Source organism: Myxine glutinosa, chromosome 3 (genome assembly GCF_964187855.1).
Source record: "Myxine glutinosa chromosome 3, kmMyxGlut1.1, whole genome shotgun sequence".
Lineage (NCBI taxonomy): Eukaryota > Metazoa > Chordata > Myxini > Myxiniformes > Myxinidae > Myxine > Myxine glutinosa.
In genome coordinates, this window is record NC_136263.1 from 106,598,832 (window position 1) to 106,621,030 (window position 22,199).

At 34.6% G+C, this 22,199-nt stretch overlaps 1 protein-coding gene across 4 annotated transcripts in view; it reads right to left on the minus strand.

Moving 5' to 3' along the window:
- The window catches only part of TMTC3 (transmembrane O-mannosyltransferase targeting cadherins 3), a 254,285-nt gene that overhangs the window by 177,787 nt on the left and 54,299 nt on the right, over window positions 1–22,199 (minus strand). For all 4 annotated transcript variants that reach the window (XM_078774384.1, XM_078774385.1, XM_078774386.1 and 1 more), the window contains 2 exons: window positions 5,934–6,049; window positions 1,224–1,399 (listed from right to left, as the gene is read on the minus strand). In XM_078774384.1, the coding sequence (XP_078630510.1) occupies window positions 1,224–1,399; window positions 5,934–6,049 (292 nt within the window). The remainder of the gene's footprint in view (window positions 1–1,223; window positions 1,400–5,933; window positions 6,050–22,199) is intronic.

Consider the following 22,199-nt stretch of genomic DNA (forward strand, 5'->3'; position numbering starts at 1 on the left):
CCCTCGCCAGAGGAGAGGGTATTGCATTCGAGTCCGTTTGTTTGTTTGTCTGTCTGTTTGTTTGTTTGTCTGTCTGGTTGTTTGTCTGTTTGTCCGCACAGAATAAATATGATTTTCTCTGCAATCGTTGGTCCGATTGACAAGAAAATTTCACCATAGGTGCAACTCGACTTGTATAATTTTTATGATAATTATGACATCATCGATCATGTGGTTCGGCCGCCATCTTGGAAAAACCGAAAAACTTTGCACCTCTATATCTCCGAAAGCGCTGAATAGAAAAAATTGAGACATGGCTCATTGTAAAGAACTCTTCATGTGGAATAACAGCTGTGAATGATGATGTCATAGGTGCCTCCATTATGACGTCATAATTTGAGAAGTACAAAACGTCATCCGATCAAGATGAAATTTATTGGGCATCATCTCGGAATAAATTAGTGGAGAAAAAAATAATGATGACGTCATCGGTCATGTGGTTCGCCCGCAATATTTGTTTTCACACAAAAGCCTTAACAACCACTGAAAATACATCCTGGCGAGGGTTTGCAATTACATTTTGACCAATCGCTAGAAAATAATGAACAAATACCTAGACCTGAACCATAAAATAGAAAGACAATTTGGCAATTTTCCAATTTCATTATTGCAGATATCTATCCAGTTTGCTTTGTGAAATGCTCCTTTGGTAGAAAGTAGAAACTATTACAAAGTTATAGCACAGCAAGATGTGATGGGTGGGATATAAGAGCGATTGAGAAGAAAGTCGGAGAAGGAGATTTTCTTGGTGCATAATTCGAGCAAAATATCCCCAAGCAAGGCATACAAATAGCAAACAGGGCTAAGCTTCACTCCTCCCAAAAACTAACGGTTCCTTCCCTCTGGTTTCACTGGCAAGCACACATCAGGGGTGGCAGCAAAGAAAGCATTGCTGGGGTAGAGGCCCCCGCGTTTACTACCAGGTCAGTGTGCCAGCATTCAGGACTGTTCCCGCAAGCAAAGTTAGTCACTTCCAGATTATGAGATCCTCAAGGATTATTTGTCTGTGCAAACCTCCCACTGCCTGCCATGGAAAGTTTTTCCACAAGTACCATGAACGTTTAACCCAACCATTTTAATCTTCTCTGGCTTTGTCAACCACATTTCCTAGGTTTTTCCACATTTGTTTTTAACCTGTTCTGATAAAAGTGCCTTTTGGATGAAGTGTAGAAGTGGGTAAATACCGGGTAAACACTGGCAACTGGGACTGGATAACCTGTACCCGAACCAACACCAGTGCCAATGTGCAAAGAAGCAGCACCAATATTTTCAGGCTAGTGGTGCGCAGCCATGCGGGAGATCCCGCACCTTTACCCTGCAGCAGCTGCAGCGCAGTGGAGCACAATTCACCCAGAGAGAGCTGTAAAGCACAGCCAGAAAAAAATAATCACCCATTTGCTCTTTGTTTGAAACAAATAATTCAGCCATTTTATGAGCACAGAATTAAACCAGTAACAAGAAGAAGAAAAAAATCGACTTTTACCCACAACGAAAATTCTCTTGTTGAGAATTGCACTTTCAAAATCACTTACATGACCTGCCAAACATTCTGGGAGGAATTGTAATCATGTCACAATGATGCGACTATGTAAAACAAATGAACTGGATGCTTAATTGGTATTTTACAGACACTCCTAGGCTGTTGCGATATAATTATCAGCATTGTAAAAGATGGCAATTTGCTAATTTGTTTGATACGTTTGTGAATTACAGCCGGATACTTGCACAATCATTGTTGTCAAGCAGGAAAATATTTCATGCACCCGTTTCAGCCAACTGAACAAATATCTAACCCAATGTAGATGCCGTGGGCAGTCTATTTCAAGAAAAAGTAGAAAATAACTCTCACACAAGAAAAACTACAAACATGTGGGTGCATGTGCATGTTTCAACTTGCACTGACATGTTGAAAAGACACAGACAATATTCTCCGATAATTGTTTGTGCCAGAGAGTGGTGCAGCACTTGAGTATGGAAGTTGCTAGTCAATTAAACATGGAGCAAAAGGAAATTTTCAAAATAAGGTGCTTCCTACATACGGGAATGTGATATCATGAAATATGTTTGAATTTTACATTCTTAAAATAAAAAATATGAATATGGAGCAAATACTACTTCAGTAATTCCTGCCAAATGGGGAAAAGGTTGGCTGCCTCCACATAAATTACTTGCAGCACATCCGCTGAAGTTGCCTTCACTGCTTTGTGGTGAAATTATTTATGTAAAGAAAGCAAAATGAAAATTTTTGACAATGATCAGATCTAGTAATTTTTAGTTTTGTCACAACTTAAAGCCAACACCAGTGGTACGCGCGAGTGATTAGCTCATGTGGATTAAGTCCCTGCCCCTTGAACACATCATTTTAAATCACTGGTGCAGGATAAGTACATGCTCAATCAAATACCGTATTTAAGCTAAGCTACTTTGCATGGAAAATGGATCATTAAGTTCTCAATAATTCGAACAAATCCATTGTTTGTGATTGTATTTTAATATGCAACAAACAAACTTCTTCTTATATCGGCTCTTCGGCCAACTTAATAAACCAATGGTGCTTTTCCACCGTGGTACCGTACCATACCGTACTGTAACCAAAATCGTTTTTTTCGTTTTTCCATTGCCAAGCGAACCGTACCTTACCTAAGTACCCGTGCTAAATTTGGTTCCTGCTATGGATACTTGGATAGGTACCAAGCGAGCCGAACCCGTTCCTATGGGTGGAGCTAGCAATACTGCAGACCATTTAGGGCATTTTTTTCATCACTTCAGCTAACTCTGCCTATTTACACGGTTCTGTTGTGTGATGGAAAAACGACACAGGGATTACCGTACCGTACTGAACCATACTGTACAGTGCCGTACCATACCGTACCATTCTGTGCAATGGAAAAGCGCCATAATACATAATTCAAGTTAGAAGGCAACTTGATGGAGCACTGCTCTCCCCTCTGGGCTGGCTCCCCTGCCTCAAATCTTGCTCAGCTTGGAAACAAAGGCCTTTAAGATTATTGGAATCTCCCACGATGAAGCTGGGTCTATCACTTTGCCATTGCAGGCAGGTTGTTGGTCTCATTGTCTTCTAGTGCATCCTTTCTGGTCTTGCACTCTCTGCTCTGTTTGTGCTTTGTCCTCCCCCCCCACCCTCCTTGCCCCCCAAGGTTTCTGCAGGACCCACTCCCTCTGTCGTACCCTCCCCACTTCAACTCCCTCATGCTCTTCCACCACATTTTTGTAAAATGACCTCTCTCCACTGAATTAGACCCACAGCATGCTCAAACTCGCGTAAAAATGCTCCTCTGCTCCCTCGTGCGATCCTTGACTCCATAAAGATCTTCCTCATCTCCCTTGTGGTCTTTCACCATGCCCTGAGGATATTTCTCTCCTCGCTCCACAGTGCACTTGGACAGCTCGATGCAGCCACAATGCCAACCACTTCCACACCAAACCAACTGAAGTATGATGTAAACAATGCACCAAGCACGTGTGCGACATAAAGCCTTTGATGATGTAGCCTGGATTCAAAAAAAGAGCCGTTAAGGTCCGTAGTGTGCCACAGGCCGAAAATAGCGCCCGCCAATCGCGCCGGCAAGATCACGAGCTTTAAATTAAAAACCCTGGGGAATGGAAAATGTCCCACGATCTCGACTAGTGGGTTGTGGAAAAGACACTGCATGCAAGGTCGACTGACGAATACAGCCCCATGACAGTCTTCACAAACCACACGCAAGCAAGGCCAACTGATGTAAATGATAATCGTATACCCTCAGCCTTTGCTTTAAAATGAGTGCATTCAATTTTTTTCATAACTACAAGAATGACAGAAAATTGTTACATCAAAATACTACTGAACTCAGCCATTCCAGCTCCAGTTCCATGATCTCTAAATCAATACCACTTGCCAGTTTTTATTGCCAAGTTTCTCTTCAGGGCCTCCCCGATTGTTATGAACACCCGGTATTTCATCATCGATGCTCTCTACACTTTCCATCTCGGGTTCATACATGCATGGCTGAAATAGCTGTACAGCACCTACTAAAGCATGATCGTCACAAGACTCTACTTCCGAAAGCATTTACTTAGATTCACTTTCTGACGTCGATAATTCTGCAACAAGTCGTGCTGCCTTTTCTTAGTGCAGCTCACCATAACTGTGCATTGACAATACACAACAATATGTCTAGCCATTGCAGTACTGAAACAATCGTTCCTGGAATGACGTCACATGGATTACGCAATCTCTTACGGTTCTATACAGAATTTTTAGGGGCAGTACCGGCCAGATTTGATTTTTCTTAACTTTATCTCCTCAAAAATTCATCGAAACTAAAAACTATGTTTAGTTGTTGGTGTATTACTTACAATTCATTATGATCATAAAAAAAGGTTAAACATAATTTTCATTGCACTGGATCTTTAAATTATATTAAGATAAATTCCGCTGAAGTAAACAAGCATGAAAATATTCTTAAGCTGATATTTAAAAATACTCTCCAATGAAATGTACTATTTTACAATTATTCAGATGGAGGAAAAACAATAATCAATGTAGGGCAAAAAGATAAATAAATAATGTGGATAAGTGTGACAAATTCATTTCTCAATGAAAGATTCCAGGAATTTGAATTTAGATCCCTTCAATTAGGTTATTAGGAGGTGGGTAGCAGTCAGGTGTTTCATGAACTTTTACCATGAAAAAAAAGTATTTTACAATTCATAACATTGATGATTTCAGAGCCACGTCTAATGTAAAATAAACCAGCGCAATGCAACTGCGTCACCAATATGCTTCTGCATAGTCCCTGTCCGTGACAACAGGTAGATGCCCACGTCGACTGTTCTAAAAAATTAACAAGTTTGATTTAAATCCCTTCAGTTGTTCTGAAGTATCACATTTTTACCAGACATGACAGGTTTCACATTGATCGGTGAAACGGTTTCGGAGAAGGGTTTTTTTATATATCGGCTTTCAAGCTAATATGACTGCAAAACCAAGTGACATATGACATCAAAAATGTACACTCTGCATATTATGGGTAGGGGTCACGTTTGTGAAGTTTCGTTTTGATCGGATAAGGTTCGTTTTTCTATCCATTATGGCTGCCAAGCCACGTGACCTACGATGTCATCATTTTCAAACTATATGCAGCAATGGTGTTAGATGACATTTGTAAAGTTTCGCTTTGATAGGCTAAGCGATTTCTGAGATATAATTATTTAATATTTTCTTTCAATCCAATAAGGCTGCCACACCATGTGACCGATGACGTTTTTGTGATCAACTTTTCATTGTCATGCCTAGTCAATGACACGTAAAGTTTCGAGTCGATCACTTTAGTGGTTTGGGAGAAGCAGGTTTTTAAAGATTTTACGTTAAATCCAATATGGCTGCCAAACGATGTGACCTGTGATCTCATAAATTTAATATTTCAATACAAATGGGTCATAGTTCATGTGCATGCAATTTCAGATTTTTAGGATAAGGCATTCGATTAAAACATTTATGGCTGGTATACCATTACACAGATGATGTCATCATTATCATGCTTGTGTTCCCCATTGGGAGTACTTGACAATGTACGAAGTTTCAAATTTTTCCATTCAGCAGTTTCCGAGAAATAATTTTATAATTATTTGCATTTAATCCAAGATGGCTGTCATACCACGTGACCTATGTCATCACAATTATCATAAAAACATTTAACTGGGTGTCACTCCTACCCTAAAAGTTTAGTCTCAATCGGACATGTGGTTGCTGAGAAAAACTAGGTTTAGCCCGTACGGACGGACGGCCGGACAACCCAAAAAACATAATGCCTCCGGCCACCTTCAGAGGCATAGGCATAAAAAAAATTAAAACATGCATGGTGGATATTCATGCTGCATGATAAGCTTACATTCTGTGCTACAAACACCTCGTAGATGCAGCAAACGCCAACCACGGTGATGCCTTGCTCCTTGCATAGTGTCGCCAAGAATATCAAAGCGACGGTGCCTGCAATTGCCTTCCAGACTGTATTTGAGTAGGGAGAGGGAGGAACATTAACAATACTTACAAGACTGTAACACCATCCAGGGATGTTACTCACTGTGATTATATGAAGATGATAATTTAACATACAGTGTAACATTTCCACAAATCCTGGCTTACAAAGACAACAGACATGGACATCCAACGGCAAAAAAACAGGATCTCCCCAGGCCATTGTACATAGTGCATCAACAGGATGCCCCATCATTTTGGCCTAATACACTTCAGGCTTCAACAAAATGCTGCCAAACTCAGCTGATGTGCTTCAAAAAGGATGTTATTTTATCAATTAATTTGTTGACACGTTGTGGGGAGCATTGGCTTTGTAAATGTTTTTTCTTCAAGTTTTTTTATCTAGTCTACATAAACTACATCATGCAAAGCTTATGTCAGACGAGCAAGCATTTTGCAGTATGTTGAATGTTTGCTCCAAAGAAGGGCTAATGCTAAAAACATCGGCTTCACTTTGTTTCCCACCACAGTTAGTATGCCTTTGTTAACTTTTGGATGATAAACCTATCGTATAATATAAATTATAAGGTAACATAAGCAAATTAGGACAGAGGAGGGGGGGGGGGGGGTTAAATAACGATTACGACAGAGGTGAACCAATACAATCAAAAACAATTGCTTTGATTGAGAGTTGTTTAACTTGCACTATTTATTCATTTACAAAGTTGATATCGCGTCTTTGTTGCTAAGCAATTGCAAATGTACGAGGAGGAGTTAAAAGGTTTTACTTTTTTTAAGATTTTGTGGCCAAAAGCATAAATTTCAATCCAATAGCATCAGGTAAATCAACTACGACTGGGAAAACAATAAATGTGAGACAATGTCTGCAAACTACATAAAAACTTAGAACGACACTCATAGAGCACATAGTCTCACTTTGCGCATTCATTCTGACCAAGAACACTACTATTATGGCCCATATACCAGTATCACCAGTGCACCCTATTATGTCACATAGTTTCTTGGCATGGGTTTTGATCGTCAGGAATTGAATTATTTACACACATCGGGTCATAGATCACATGCTGACGAGGAGGGGAGTGTCGTTGAAGCTGAAGGGAAAGGTGTATGCTGCATGTGTGAGAAGTGTTATGATTTATGGGAGCGGGACATGGGTAATGAACGTAGAGCAGCAACGAAGGCTGGAAAGGGTGGAAATGCGAATGGTTCGACGGATGTGTGGAGTATTGTTGAGAGAGAGGAAGACAAATGATGAATTGCGAAAGATGATGGGAATAGAACCTGTGATTGATGCTGTGAAGAGAAACAGGTTGAGATGGTTTGGTCATGTGTTGAGGAAGTATTAAAGTGACTGGTTGAGAAGAGTGATGGAAATGAATATAGAAGGGAGTAGAGGACGGGGAAGACCGAGAAAGACTTGGCTAAAGATGGTCGAAGAAGAAATGCAGGCAAGGGGGTTAACAAGGGGAGATGCTTTAAATAGGGCAAAATGGAGAACATTGTCATGGGGACCACAAGGCTAACCCCCGCTCTTGCAGGGAAAATGGCCTTAAAATTCCGGTTGGTGTTTGTTGTATCGGGTCACAGATCAGATACAGTATATGAAGCTTCAGATTTTTCGGATAAGGATTGCAATTAAACCAATTATAGCTGCAATACCATATCACCGATGACGTAATTGGTATCACCCTATATAACCCATTGGGAGTTGACATATGCAAGGTTTCAAAAAATTTTCGTTGAGTGGTTTTGGAGAAAATGTCGTCCAAATATTTCCTTTAATCCAAAATGGCTGCCATACCATGTGACCTATGACATCAGAGTTAGCAAATATATATTCTCCATGGGGAGTCCCTCCTATGTTTAAAGTTTCGCATTGATTGGACAAGCGGTTGCAAAGAAAACCATTTTTAAAGCGAAAATATATACATGCGGACACATACAGACAGACAGGGGTGTTACAATAGTCTTGCAACCCCTTTGGAGCTAGAATAATAAGTAACTAACATCTGTGCCGAGTTTCACTAGTGCAGGATCATTTCTTCATTGTTTGGAGGCCGGGGGGGGGAGGGGGGGGGATGGGGGGGGAGGTTATTTTTCCAGTTTTCAGTTGCGTTATTTAGCATTTAACGATTCATGTTTTTAAATAAGAAAAAATAAAATAAACACCAGTAGCATTTGGCTGAGATGCAACATAATATGTGGCCAAAAGAATGATGGCAATATGTTGTTAGTAGTGTAATAATGTTGCTTCTGGGACACCTCCGTTTAACATGTGAAATCCCTATCTAATGTCATTTACCCCCTTGTCTTTTTCAAAAATCATAAACACCTCTATTTCTCCCACCCTCATCTTTATGAACCTTTTGTCTGTAGTACCTATCCTTAATGTTGTTCATTAGACCACTCAAACACTACAAATATTTGTTTTCTCTTATAGACCTATCATCCTTCTTCTACATATCATCTGGCAGATTAATCTTTGACCCACTCAAACATTGACCCATTCACTTCCATATTAATTCTTTCCCTCCCTCATTGCCCCTAAACACCTATATTTCTCTCACCCTGTTCTTTACGAACCTTCTAACCTTTTGACATGTTATCCTTATTCATTAGACCACTTAAACACCTGTGATCCTTCTGACCTCATGGACCTTTTAACCTTTTACTCTTAATATCATCTGGTGAATATAACCCACTCAAACAACGACCCTACAAATATTTGTTTATGCGTGGGAAATAATTTAATTCTCCTACAACTCTCTTCACCATCTAATATATTAACAAAAAATATGTTTGAGTTTGGTTCTTTATTAAGATATTTTAACTGAGCTAAGATAAAATGGTAAACCTCCCTCAATGTTCTTGCTTGAGCGCCTCCAGTGCCACATACCATTTTTAAATTAAAGTATATATTTTCCTGACAACCATCAAAGTTTTCCGTCCACTCAAAAATATTTCCATCTTTTTTACCCAATTCACCGGTATTTAAATTAATTCTCTTATTTGTTTTGTGAACTTTTTTACCAGTTGCCTTTTCAATTATACCTATTTGATATTTTTCACATTCATTATGTTTTCCATTTATATACCAAGGTTGATTACACCTCCACTCTTTAGTCTGGTTGATACTTGGTTCTATCATTTATATAATAGTAAAAAAGGCGGCGGTAGCCCGTTAAAATCCCCAACCCCCCCCCCTTTTTAACTTATCACTTATATATATCTTATCACTTATATATATCTTATCACTTATGTATATCTTATCACTTATATATATATCTTATCACTTATATATATATCTTATCACTTATATACTTATATAACCATAAGGGAGACTATCAATTCCATTTTCTAAAATAAACCTCTTATCATCAAAAGCCCCCAATGCTTTCTTATTTATCTCTTCTGAATATAATTGATGTTTATAACTTCTTATTCCATTAATCTTTCTAAACTCTTCTTTCTTTGTTGTTAAACAGTTATAATAATCCTTAAAGTTTATTGTTTCTTTAATAACATTTTTCTTTACACCTTTTAACTTCTTATCAGTCTTTTCAACGTTATTCACAATGTATTTATAAGCATAAGCCTTTGACCTCAATCCCACAAATTCACTCATAACATTTCCTCCTAATTCATCCTTGAACTTTCCAATCACCTTTTTATTTTTAGAAGAGAACAACTCACTCTCTGGACTGTAATTACTCGTGTCATAGATATTAATGTCTCTTTTCATGTCTGAATAAACATCGTTGGTATTAATTTTCAAAATAAAACTATCTGTATCCATATAAAGTAGATTAACATCATTTTGATATTTCTTCCTCAAGTTATTATAAAAGTAATCATACATTAATGACTTTGATAAATCAAGAATTGTTGTTCCAATATAAATAGGTTTGTTCATTTCAATACTCTCTTTAATCAAATGGATCGCACAAAAGTTCTCAGTAAAGACCTCAGCTCGAGTAAAACTCGGTCTATTAATTAATTTTGATGCTTGTTCCCAAGATGTTGATAGTCTGATATTTTGTCTTTTCCTCACATTCTCCATAGTCTTACCAAAGACCGCATTATTCATCAATTTATAAAAGTCTTTCTCAAAATCTGTTTTTGACTCTGTTCTTCTTTGTGTATTAAAATCAATGTACCCCTTTAACCAATGACTTTGATTGAACTTTAGAACCCTATGGATCTTCTCTACTCTTAGACCTTTTGATAAATATTGTCGCAAATTTCTTTGGTGTAGAACATAATTTTTCTTGTTATATAATGTAGTAAGTAATTTTTCTGTTGATTCACCTATATCAAACGATCGTTGATAATCACTCAACCATTCTTTCTTTGGACTTGCTTTCTCACAAGCAAATGGGAGATCTTTGTGTAGGTTATGGAGTTCCTCTGGATATTTTAAATCAATTTCAAAATAATAACCAACTTTTTCTTCATCCAATTCTTTTTGTGTAGAGATACATACATCTTGTAAAACGTTTTTGTAGTCTTTTTCCTTTACCCATCTAAGTTTTCCATAAGGAAGAGCCTGAGACATTGCCCAGCCATACAGGTTGTTCGCGTCATAGTACATCAAGTAAGAACTCTCTTTCGTTGGATCATAATTTGGAAGATATTTGTTATTTGCTTTTGCGTATCTACTCGAGCAGACTTGTGAAATTCCACCTCTTTTTGCCTTTTCAATCATCAAAAGCATATCAACATCGGTTATCAAATCCAAATCTTGTTTTGTCATTTTCAACATCGCACTCCAGGCCAATCCAGGTGCTGTGTAGTAGTGAGCAGGATCCAATCCATATCCAGTGCGACAAACAGATCTAAAGGCTTCAAATACATCGGCCAATAAAAGCACATCAGTTTTGAGATACAAATCGTGATACTCGCCAAGATTCTTGATGTTATATTTTTCCCAAACATTTTGTGCGTGTACATAATCTTTATCAGATATATGACTATTATTTAATTTGTTATAGAAATTTTCTTTTGAAGGAAGTTGTGTTTCATTGAATCTCTCAAATGAGTCCATATAGTCATAGGGGTAAATTCCCTTTTGTGTTAGAAAATCTTTATCTAAAAAATACTCTGAAAGACATGGAAACTCTTTTAGATTTTGAACCAAGTTAACCAATGGACTTGCCATGAATTTAAATGTATCAAGAAATCTGATATGAGTAATAGGAGATGTGTGAATTGTTTTTGTGAATGAAATGTATTTCTGATCCGTGTTTGGAATTGCTGAGATACTTCCAGAAGTCTTTGAGAGTTCCTTGATAAATAGATGTGTATCATAATGAGCGTTGTTATGAAGAAAGACAGGAATGAAAGAGGGGAGTTGATAATTAATATTACAACTTTGATGAGCTGGACCTCTATATTTACCAGTGAGATGACAATGGTCTCTAACCTTTAGACCTTTACCAATTTTCTCCTCACAAATATGACAGACATTGTTTTTTATAAATTCCCTTTTTTCTTTACTTGTTAAGGACATTGGTTTATTGGTTTCTCTCATTATCTTGGTTAATCGAACACAGTCTTTTTCTAGTCGTTTCACAAACTCCTCTGGGGTATTTGAGCCTCTATACATCTCTAACTTGTTATATTTATCACCAACGGATGATTTGATATAATAACAAAAACCACAAGGAGTATGTTTTTGATATTTATTTGTGTATGATTCTTTTGGATCTTGAGAAGCAGTATCAATTTTTTCTAAAATACTTTCAAAATCAGCATATATAACAAATGGATGTTTGATCTTTTTATTTTCATCTTTGAATGTGATCTTTGAGCCTTCTTTAGGCATATTGATTACCGTTGATTTATGTTCGCCACAATAATTTGAATGTTTATCTAATCTTTCTTGTGAATTGAAGAAGTTAAGACAACGCAAACAAATATATATTTTATTTGTTCTCTTACAGACTTGTGGTTTTATTAATTTAGCAATATCTTTGATGTATGTATAATGTGAATTTTCGTCTGAATTAAAATATAGAAGATTAATATGAGTTTGTTTACAATTGTCAGAAAGCTTTAAAACCTGAATGTTGTTTGTTTCTGTTAGACCATAAACATTAACTGATAAATTATTCATCTTTTCAAATTTAGGAATATCATTTAAAGTCATCGGAAACTTTAGATCTTTCGTATTTAATGTATTCTCATATTTTTTATAATGAGATACTCTTTCATCATGAAAATGTGGAGGATGTAAGTGTGCTAAAATAGACCAGAGAAAACATTTATTGTCTTTATTTTTGATATTGATAACTGCTTTTCTATTTTTGATAACACTGGGTAAATCAATGTAAGAAGAAGCTTTTAGAGGATCTGATTTAAGAATATGAATGTCTATGTAAATAATTTTTCCTATATTGAATCCACTTCCTACGATTGAATTATCCACATCTTGCTCTTGTTTAATAAGTTCATCATAGACTCCTGATGTTTTAAAATCTTGATATGAAGATATAAAGTGTGGCTCAGTTCTCATGTATGGTGCATCTATAACTCCTTCATCCTTTGTCATTTCTAATTTTACTCCCATATAAAATTTAAGTGGTTTCATTTCCTTTAGTGTTTTTTCAATCAACGTTTGAACAGCAGGTTTAACTATTTCTACAGCATCAACTATAGACTCTGGTTCAGGAGGTTTGAAGTTAAAGACTCTTATTTTAATATGTCCTTTGAATGCTCCATCAGAGTTTTTAGTTGTGATAAAATTTGATAAATGTAGATTTGTTTTAAGATGTATTTTGAAGCCTTTCTTGAGGATATTTTTATTACATGTAGAACAGTGTTTTGTTTCAGGTGGAAGAGGGGAAAGTTTGTTTAAAATGTTGTATGTATGTTTTGCGGTGAGAATATGTTGTTTATAATATTTTACTTCCTTCTCGCAAGTATCACAATAAACCATATTTATAGCGTGAGAAAACGTGGTGTTTTATATATATCACTGTGCTTAAAATAAAACACTTTTGAGCTTTACAGCTCCGTTTTATATATATCGCTGTGCTTAAACTAAAACACTTTTTCACTCAGAATCATCTAAGTCATAACTATCACATGAATACTCAGAATCATACTCAGAGTCATCAATAAAGCTACTCTCATAACTATCATTTGAGCACAAACTATTAGTATCATAACTATCATCTGTGTTCAATGAAATACTATCATCACCATCGTCCAAGTTCAATGAAATACTATCATCACTATCGTCTGAGTTCAATGAAATAGTAAAATCTTCACTGCTGTATTGACTCATATTTAATTAGCAAGAAAAATATTCCCATCAATATCTATATACTTTCTTTCATTAACAGATTCAATCTCTACAATTTTTATATCAAAAGTTATCTTTAAATAATCTCTAACTATCATAGAACGAAATGACATTTCACCAGAAATATTAACATCATTCATTTTACTTAGATCTACACCCTTTGGATTATTAAAGAAAATACAAATGTCTCCTCTAGAATTATTAATGGTCTTATCATTCTTTTTCAAAGTATCGTGGTCAATCACTTTTTCAAGCTTTGAATAAATTGCCAGGAGTAGAGGAGAAACTTTTGTTAGATTTACTTTAATGGATGTCTTTCCAGGTATAGTTAGAGCTCTTCCTTTAAATGAAATAGAGGGGCTCATGTTATTTTCCATAACTGGTTTTACCCAAAAATTTCCATATTTATCTTTGTTCAATTTAACATCTTTGACATATTTTTCTATATCTTCCACCGAAGTAGAGATTGATTGAAATTTGTCTTTTGTGCTTTGAAACATTGTATTTATTAATGAATAAACCTGCGTTTAGTTTAAGTAAAAATTTACCACATAAATATGATAAGTTCTGAAGGATATTTAGAATTTCCAGACTCTCCATATGATAAATTAGAGAATTGTCCGGCTTGTGATAGAGTGGGGCTTAATGATGAGGATTCATATAAACAATGTATTTTCTGTGATTTAATTTTAATTAATGATAATAAGAAATATAAAAAAATATATAACTCTTTTAAATTAGAACCAAAAATGAATTACTTTACAAGATTAATAAGAGAGATGAATGTTAAGTATTGTGATGATAATACACCATTTCTTTCAAGGGAAGAGACTAATTGTATTGAGGAAATGTATAAGGGTTTAATGATATTTATTATTCAAAATAATTTTAATGGAAATGTTAATACAAGATACTATATAAATAAAATAATGGATTATTTTGAAATTAAACCCGAACTCAGGATAAAATATAGAGTTTCTCAAATAGCTCAAAAAAAGTTGGATAACTTGTTTTCCAAATATATAAATGAATGATTTTTTACCCGTTTGGGAAAATAAGATAAAATTTAATAACCATAAAAACATTCCAAATTCATTGAGATGTCTAATAGTTGGTTCAAGCGGATGTGGAAAAACCTGTTTACTTTTAAAGATGCTCCTTGGTTCTAATTTTTTAGATTATGATAATTTAATAATTTTTACAAAGTCAAGTTTTCAACCCGAGTATCAACTACTCTCACAGGGTTTTAATGCGGGTCTTAAAAAGGAAGACATTATCGGTTTATTTAAACTTCAAAACAAACTAAATGATTATAATATTGATGATATAATACAATTATTTTGTGATACACAGAAATCAAAATCGAAACCCATAACTTGTATTCTCAGTGATAATACGGATGATATACCTTCACCTCAAGATTTAGATAAATCAAAAAAGAACCTTGTCATCTTTGATGATTGTGTTAATGAGAGAAACCAAACAGTAATGGATAGCTACTATACAAGAGGGAGACATTCTTCTTGTAATTGTATATATCTTAGTCAATCATATTTTCAACTCCCTCGACGCTCAATAAGAAACAATGCCAATACTTTTATTTTATTTAAGTTAAATTCAATAGATGTAAATAATTTTTGGAGAGATAATTGCTCTACGTTATGTAGTAAAAAAGAATTTGAAAATTATATGAAACACACGATTGGAAAATATAAATATATTGTTGTGAAACAAGATGAGATACTAAATGATATTTTTCAATAAATAAATACAGAAAATGAATACTGAAGAAAGAGAAAGAAAGTTTAAGGAACATCAACAATTAGTTTCAAAAGTTGTTAAACAACAGGAAGAGATAAAGAAGAAACGGAGACAGAAACTAACTGGTGAAGAAGCCTTTGAAAGAAAACAAGAGAAATTCTTTAAACCACTTTTGAAAACTCAACACCCTACAGTTCCCACGGTAGAATTTACTCCGAAAAAACTTCAAATGCTCAAAGATTTTAGTCAGATAACAAAACAAGAACTTGGTGAATTAGAATATGATGACGAGGGATTATTTCGGAAACTTGAGCAGGTAAATCAACCCCCTAATTATGTTGTGGAAGCTCTTCAAAACAATGAATATTCTGCGGGTTCAAAAACCAGAGCAGGTCTCATTCCAACAGAAGAACCAGCAGTGTTTCATCTTGTGGAAGAAAAGGTATTGATATTTAATGATGAATTGATGTTCTTGAGTTCTACTCAACCAAATGTTAAATTAACTCCAAGATTAATGTTTCTTCTAACAAACCCCGGATTCAGCGGTTCAAAATATTTTGAGGAACCACTTGATATGGAAAGAGAGGAAGATAGGGTATATATTGAGTTGTTAAATACACTTGATTATGGAGTTTCTGTTGCTGGTAAAAGTAAGAAGAATGAGAAGGAGAAACATATTATTGATGCTTTAAGTAAGCTTGGTTCGGGTGTTAGTTTTCTTCCAAATGACCCATCACAATTAGTTAATAGGCTATTATTGTTATTAGGTAGTAAGAAGGCTGGAAACAACAATTGTTTTAATGAATCCTCAGCCATTTTAGATCAGTTGATGAACATGAAAATAATTAATAAATGTCAATACAAAGATATTTTATTAGATATTAAATAAGATGAGAAGCACAATTCTTAGTTTTAATTTCACAACGAGCGATTACACAGCTTCATTCCCTTACCCACTACAACTTGACCCCCTTACCTCATATGAGGCATCTTTGTTGTCAATGGAAACTTACAATACCCTTTTTAATATCACAGAGAAAAACAACAAGTTTAGTTATAATCCAGGCACTGCCTACAAAACTATAACTGTTTCACCTGGAGCTTACGAGATTTCTCAAATATCTTCAGAAGTCTCTCGCCTTATGAAAGAAAAAGGTGATGAACCAAAAAATATTGTAATAGATATTCAAACACACACTTCAAAATCAACTATTAAACTGAAAAATAATTATAAAGTTGATTTCACGATTGAAAATTCGTTCAGAGAGCTATTGGGTTTCTCTTCAAAAAAGATTGAAAATAACGGGACGTTTTACAGTGATAATGTTATCCAAATATCCTCCGGTATAAATTCAGTATTAATTCATTGTGATTTGATTGATGGTGCTTATAACGATGGAATAAGAACAAATACAATATTTTCATTCAGTGCATACTCAACCCCGATTGGTTATAAATTTAATATGGAACCAAAAAATCTTGTCTATTTACCTGTGTCAGGAAAAACCATATACAGAGTAAATTTTAGGATAACCGACCAAGATAATCGTATGATATCCTTTAATGATGAAATTATATCCATCAGAATTCACCTACGTGAAGTTTTTCAATAAATAAATAATGGTTATTGTAAGAAAACACGAGTTGGGAAAATATAAAATAATTACAGGGGAGGGCATGTTCCTTTCACCAGACTATACAAGGTATGTGGGTAAAGGATACTATAAACCTAAGAGACAACGGGGTGTGGGTCATCAATTTCGAAATAAAGGAGATGGGATAATTGATACTCTAATGGGTATTGGTTCAACCATTCTTAAACATAAAGACCTAATTGGTTCAACTGCTTCTCTCATGGGAAATGTAGCAGGTGTTGTAAAGAGTATAAAAGATGCTCAAAAGGAGTCCCATAAATTACAAGCAATCAAAGAAATAAAAAAAGGTAAAACTCAACTATCTTCACAAGAACGACAAAAAATCATTAAAATACTTGGGTCAGGGTTTCAACAATTTTAATACTATATAAATACAAGTATGGAAGCGATTGATAGTATCTATGATTTGGATGATACGATTATCATTTCAAACTCTACTAAAAAGGAAGACTATTTTAAGGTAAATGCTATTACAGGAACCGACTGGAATTCAAACGGAACAAAAAGTTTTGAAATAAATAATCAACAAACTTACTTGAATATAGCTGATAGTTTCTTGCTGTGTAAATTTAAATTCACTAAGGCTGCGAATAATACTAATGCTACACTCGTAAATGATTTCTTCTGGAAAATGTTTGACAGTGTTCGCCTGTATATTGGAACACAAGAGGTTGAAGCGGTTGATTATGTCTCTGCTACATCTGAAATGATGAAATTTACACTATATTCGTTTGGTGATAGAATGGGTAAGGGAGCTGTTGAAGGCTTTATTCCTGATATGTCAACGGGAACAAACACAGACCCTGGTTATAGTCAAAGGAAGTCAATGTATAATGATGACGCAAAAGCTGAGAATAGTTTTACCGTAGCAGTACCTCTTAAAGGTATATTTGGATTTTGTGATTATGATAAAGTTTTGTATGGTCTTAAAATTAGATTTCAACTACAAAGGAATGATAATGTAAATAGATTGCTTTTTGGGGCTGAAAATGCTTTTGGCGACAATAATAAATTTGTTATTAATGATTTGTGTTGGTATATCAATGAATATACTCCTAATCTTAAAACGGAGGAGATGTTAAATAGAAGACTTAACTCAAAGAAACCGCTAAATGTATCATACCTTAAAAGAAGATGTCAACACGTTAAACTGGAACACACTACCTACACTTGGAATTTGGGTGTTCTTGAAGGAAAGCCACGATACCTATGGCTCATTTTTAAAAAACCAGATGGAGAGGAGGGTACTAATAAGAATAATGCGCTGAGTGATAATGCTAAGGTGAAACAACTTCGGGTTTCTCTTGATGGCACATTTTATCCGCGAGATAGATTGGAAATTGATTGGGAAAAAAATGATTATGCGGAAGCCTACAAGTCCTACCAAAAAGTGTGTGAAAGTAATGGTAATAATGATCCTATTTTGGATATGGTTGCATTTAAAGGTTTATATACAATCTACGCAATTGACCTGAGTTCTCAAAAGGAAACTATAAAGTCTAATCGAGTGGATACTTCTCTATACATTGAAAGAGGGGAGAATGAAGAAGTTGATGCTTATTGTTTGCTTTTGGAGGAAACAGAATTACAGATTAATACAGATAATGGTGTTATGATTAATATCACATAGGTTTTTTCTCATAAATAAATGGTAGGGGTATATGTTAATCAAATCAATCTTAATAAATTAACATCTTGTATTCAAAATCAAAAGCCTTGTATTATTAATGTTAATACAATTCAAAGAAAAGGAGCTGTAAGAATTGATGTTTTACTCACACACACACAAGTAAAAACACTAAATGATGTTGGATCACTTAAAATTAAAATGACGAAACCTATGTTAAAGAAATATTCAATAGACGAGTCAAGAGGAGGATTTCTCCCGTTTCTAATTCCTTTATTTGCTGGTTTAAGTGCGGCGGGAGCATTGACTGGTGGTATTTCAGCAGCGGTAAAAACTGCTAACGAAAGGAAGGCACAACTAAAAGCTCAAAAAGAATTGGAAAGACATAACAAGGAGTTGGAGAAACAAATTAGTGGAAGTGGTGTAATTGTAGATTTTGCTCAAAAACTTGAAAGTCTACCTGATAAAGCTAGATTGTTGGTTGGTGATATGCTTTCCTCTATCGCTCAAGCGGGTGTTAAACTAACTAAACGGGGTAATGGATTGTATCTTTCTCATAAATAAATGGATAAATGGTTTAAACAATTTGGAAAGAATACAACGTCAAATATAGAACTAGCCAAGTATTGTAAAACACTAAAAATTGATAATGTGGTAATCTGTATGAGAGATGAATTAATACATATAAATAAGAATACAAAGAATATTATTATGAATTTAGACACACAGAATGGTTCTCATTGGGTTTGTATTCATAATAGTCAGGATAAATATTATTTTGATAGTTATGGTATGCCACCACCTGTTGAAGTAATACAATTCTTACAGAATGGTGTTTATCAAACATTTCAAGTTCAAGAAATTAATTCTAAATGTTGTGGTCAATTATGTTTATATGTATTATTTCAACTCAACAATAATGAAAATTTTTATGATATCATTTTTAATCTAATATAAATGACTTATGTTGGAAAAGATGGTTCTATCTTTGGAAAATCCTCTCAGGATATTGATTTATCAAATTATTATACAAAGGCACAGGCTGAACGACAAAAATATAGTGTAAGTAAAAATATTAATATGAAGAATACTTATAAATTAATCAATTATCCAAACCCTACAGATGCGAATGACTTAATTAGATTAAGTGATTTATCACAATATATATTTTTAAAGAAAACAGCACGTTTTGTGAAAGAAGTAAAATTTACAACCACAACACCTGGTTATACTGACCATACACCTTTCCTCATTGAATTTAACTACCTGCTTACAATTGAATTTTATAAAGAAGGACATTTAGTTAATATGCGAATTAATAAATGGGGGTATGATATGCCTGATTTAGGGTATAATTGGTCTTTTTCAATAAACATAGAAGACCTACATGATTTAAATCAGTCTCGTAAAGAAGAATATTATCCACTTGGTGAGGATAAGGATTTATGTGGAAGTACAATTAGTAAACAACAAATACGTGATTTTAAGAAAAGAAAAATATATGATAGTATAGCGATGGTTCGCATGACAAAGAAGGAAGGTAATGAGATAAGGATAGAAAGCCGAGGAATACAAACCGATTTGGTAGTGGGAAGATGGGGTGGTATTACCTGTCATAATATTAATCTCACATATATTTCTGATACATAAATGGCAGGAAGAAGCTTACAAGAGAATTATAATTTTTGTATTCAAGGATACCTACAAGAAAAGGGTGCTCGGTATTACATACCTTATGATTTGGAGCATATACATGGGAATTTTGTCATTAAAAACTGGCCTTATACTGATATTGTTAAACCCACAAATAGAGACTTGTTTAAAATATTAAATAAAAATGAACTTCTCAAAGTTATGAAATATAAAACTCTTTTAGAAATCGTCAACAAATCTTATTGGTATCCTATTATGAGAAAAATAATTATAGATACAAGAATATCTCAAAATCCAGATGAGTATATGTATAATATTCTTTGGGGTTCAAACTCAAGGGTAGCAAGGGATGAGGAAGGAGTTGAAGAAGAGAAGGAGGAAAGAGAGAAAAAGGAGAAGGAGGAAAGGGAGAGGGAGGAGAAGGAGGAGAGGGAGAAAAAGGAGGAGAAGGAGGAGAGGGAGAAAAATGAGAAGGAGGAAAGGGAGAAAAGGGAGAAGGAGGAAAGGGAGAAAAGGGAGAAAAAGGAGAAGGAGGAGAGGGAGAAAATGGAGGAGGAGGAGAGGGAGCAAAGAGAGAGGGAGGAAAAATATAAAAAGATGGAAATCATTGAGATTCATAAAAGATTGAGTGTATTAAAGCAAATAAATCAATCTCAACGCACCGAAGAGGAAATTAAAGAATTAACAACTCTTATGAAGATAATGGTTTCAAAAATAAGAACGTCAATGTCTTCAATTTCAGGGAGGAGATTTAAACGAGAAAGTGGTGAAGAAGAAGAAGAAGAAGAAGGAAAAGATTATGTGATTGATGATGTTGGTGTCATTGACTTTAGTTAGTTTTTATTTGTAAATAAATGGAGGAGAGAGTGAAGGCATTCCTTAGGATTCTTTATGTTTTAAAAATAAAGATTGAAATGTATATGTTGAAAACCAAAAAGGTTTTGATACTCTGTCGGAATTTTTCTGATAAATAAATATGAGTTATTGTCTCAAATGTAAAAAGAAAACTAAATCTAAAAATATCTCTTATGTTAAAGCTAAAAATAATAGAGTTTATCAAAAAGGAATATGTCAAGTATGTGGCTCTAAAAAGTGCCAATTCATCTCTCCTAAAAGAGGAGGAGACATACAAAAGTTTCTGTCAGGAAGTAAATTTACAACAACTGGAATTCCAGGGGAATTACACCTTCCAGGGTATTCTTTCTGTGGTCCAGGAACAAACTTGGATAAAAGATTAGATGAGGCTGACAATCCTAAACCTTGGTCTAAACCTACAAATAGGGTTGACGAAGTGTGTATGAAGCATGATATTGCTTATGGGAAAACCACTACGTTGACTGAAAAACATAAAGCCGACAGCGAAATGTTGTATAATTTGTCTTTGATACAAAATCCAACGTTGAGAGAGAAAGTTGATAGGTTTATTGTGAGAAATTTGATAAATGCTAAATTGAAACTTGGTCTTGGTTATTCCTCAAAAAACTATTAGGCTCTAATGATGTCATCAAGACTGAGGAGCTTTTGGCTGAAGAATTACACAAACCTATAATCACAAAGTTTAAAAGAAGGAAGGTTTATTCTAAATACACTGACCACATATGGTCCGCTGATTTAATTGAATTGAATAATGACAGGGGATACAGGTATGCTTTAACCGTTATTGATTTGAGGAGTAGATTTGCCTGGGTTGTCCCTTTAAAAAATAAAAGGGGTGATACTTTAATGTTAGCCTTTAAGCTAATATTTGATCGGGATAAAAGGAAACCAAAGAAGTTATGGACTGATGAGGGAACAGAGTTCTATAACAAAATATTCATGAAATTTCTTAAGGGGAAGGGTATTAAATTATACAGCACCTTTAATGAAGGAAAGGCAGTTGTTATTGAGCGTTTTAATCGTACTTTAAAAGAGAAATTATATAAAAAATTCACACAACTCGGTTCTCAAAAATGGGTGTATTTAATTCAGGATATTGTAGATAATTACAATAATACAGTTCATTCATCAACACAATCAAAACCATCAGAAACATTTACAAAATTAGAATATGAAAAGGAGATTAATTTGAGAAAGCCCAAGTTTAAAGTTGGTGATATTGTAAGAATATACAAATGGAAAAGTCATTTTGAGAAAGGTTATACACAAAAATGGACTCGT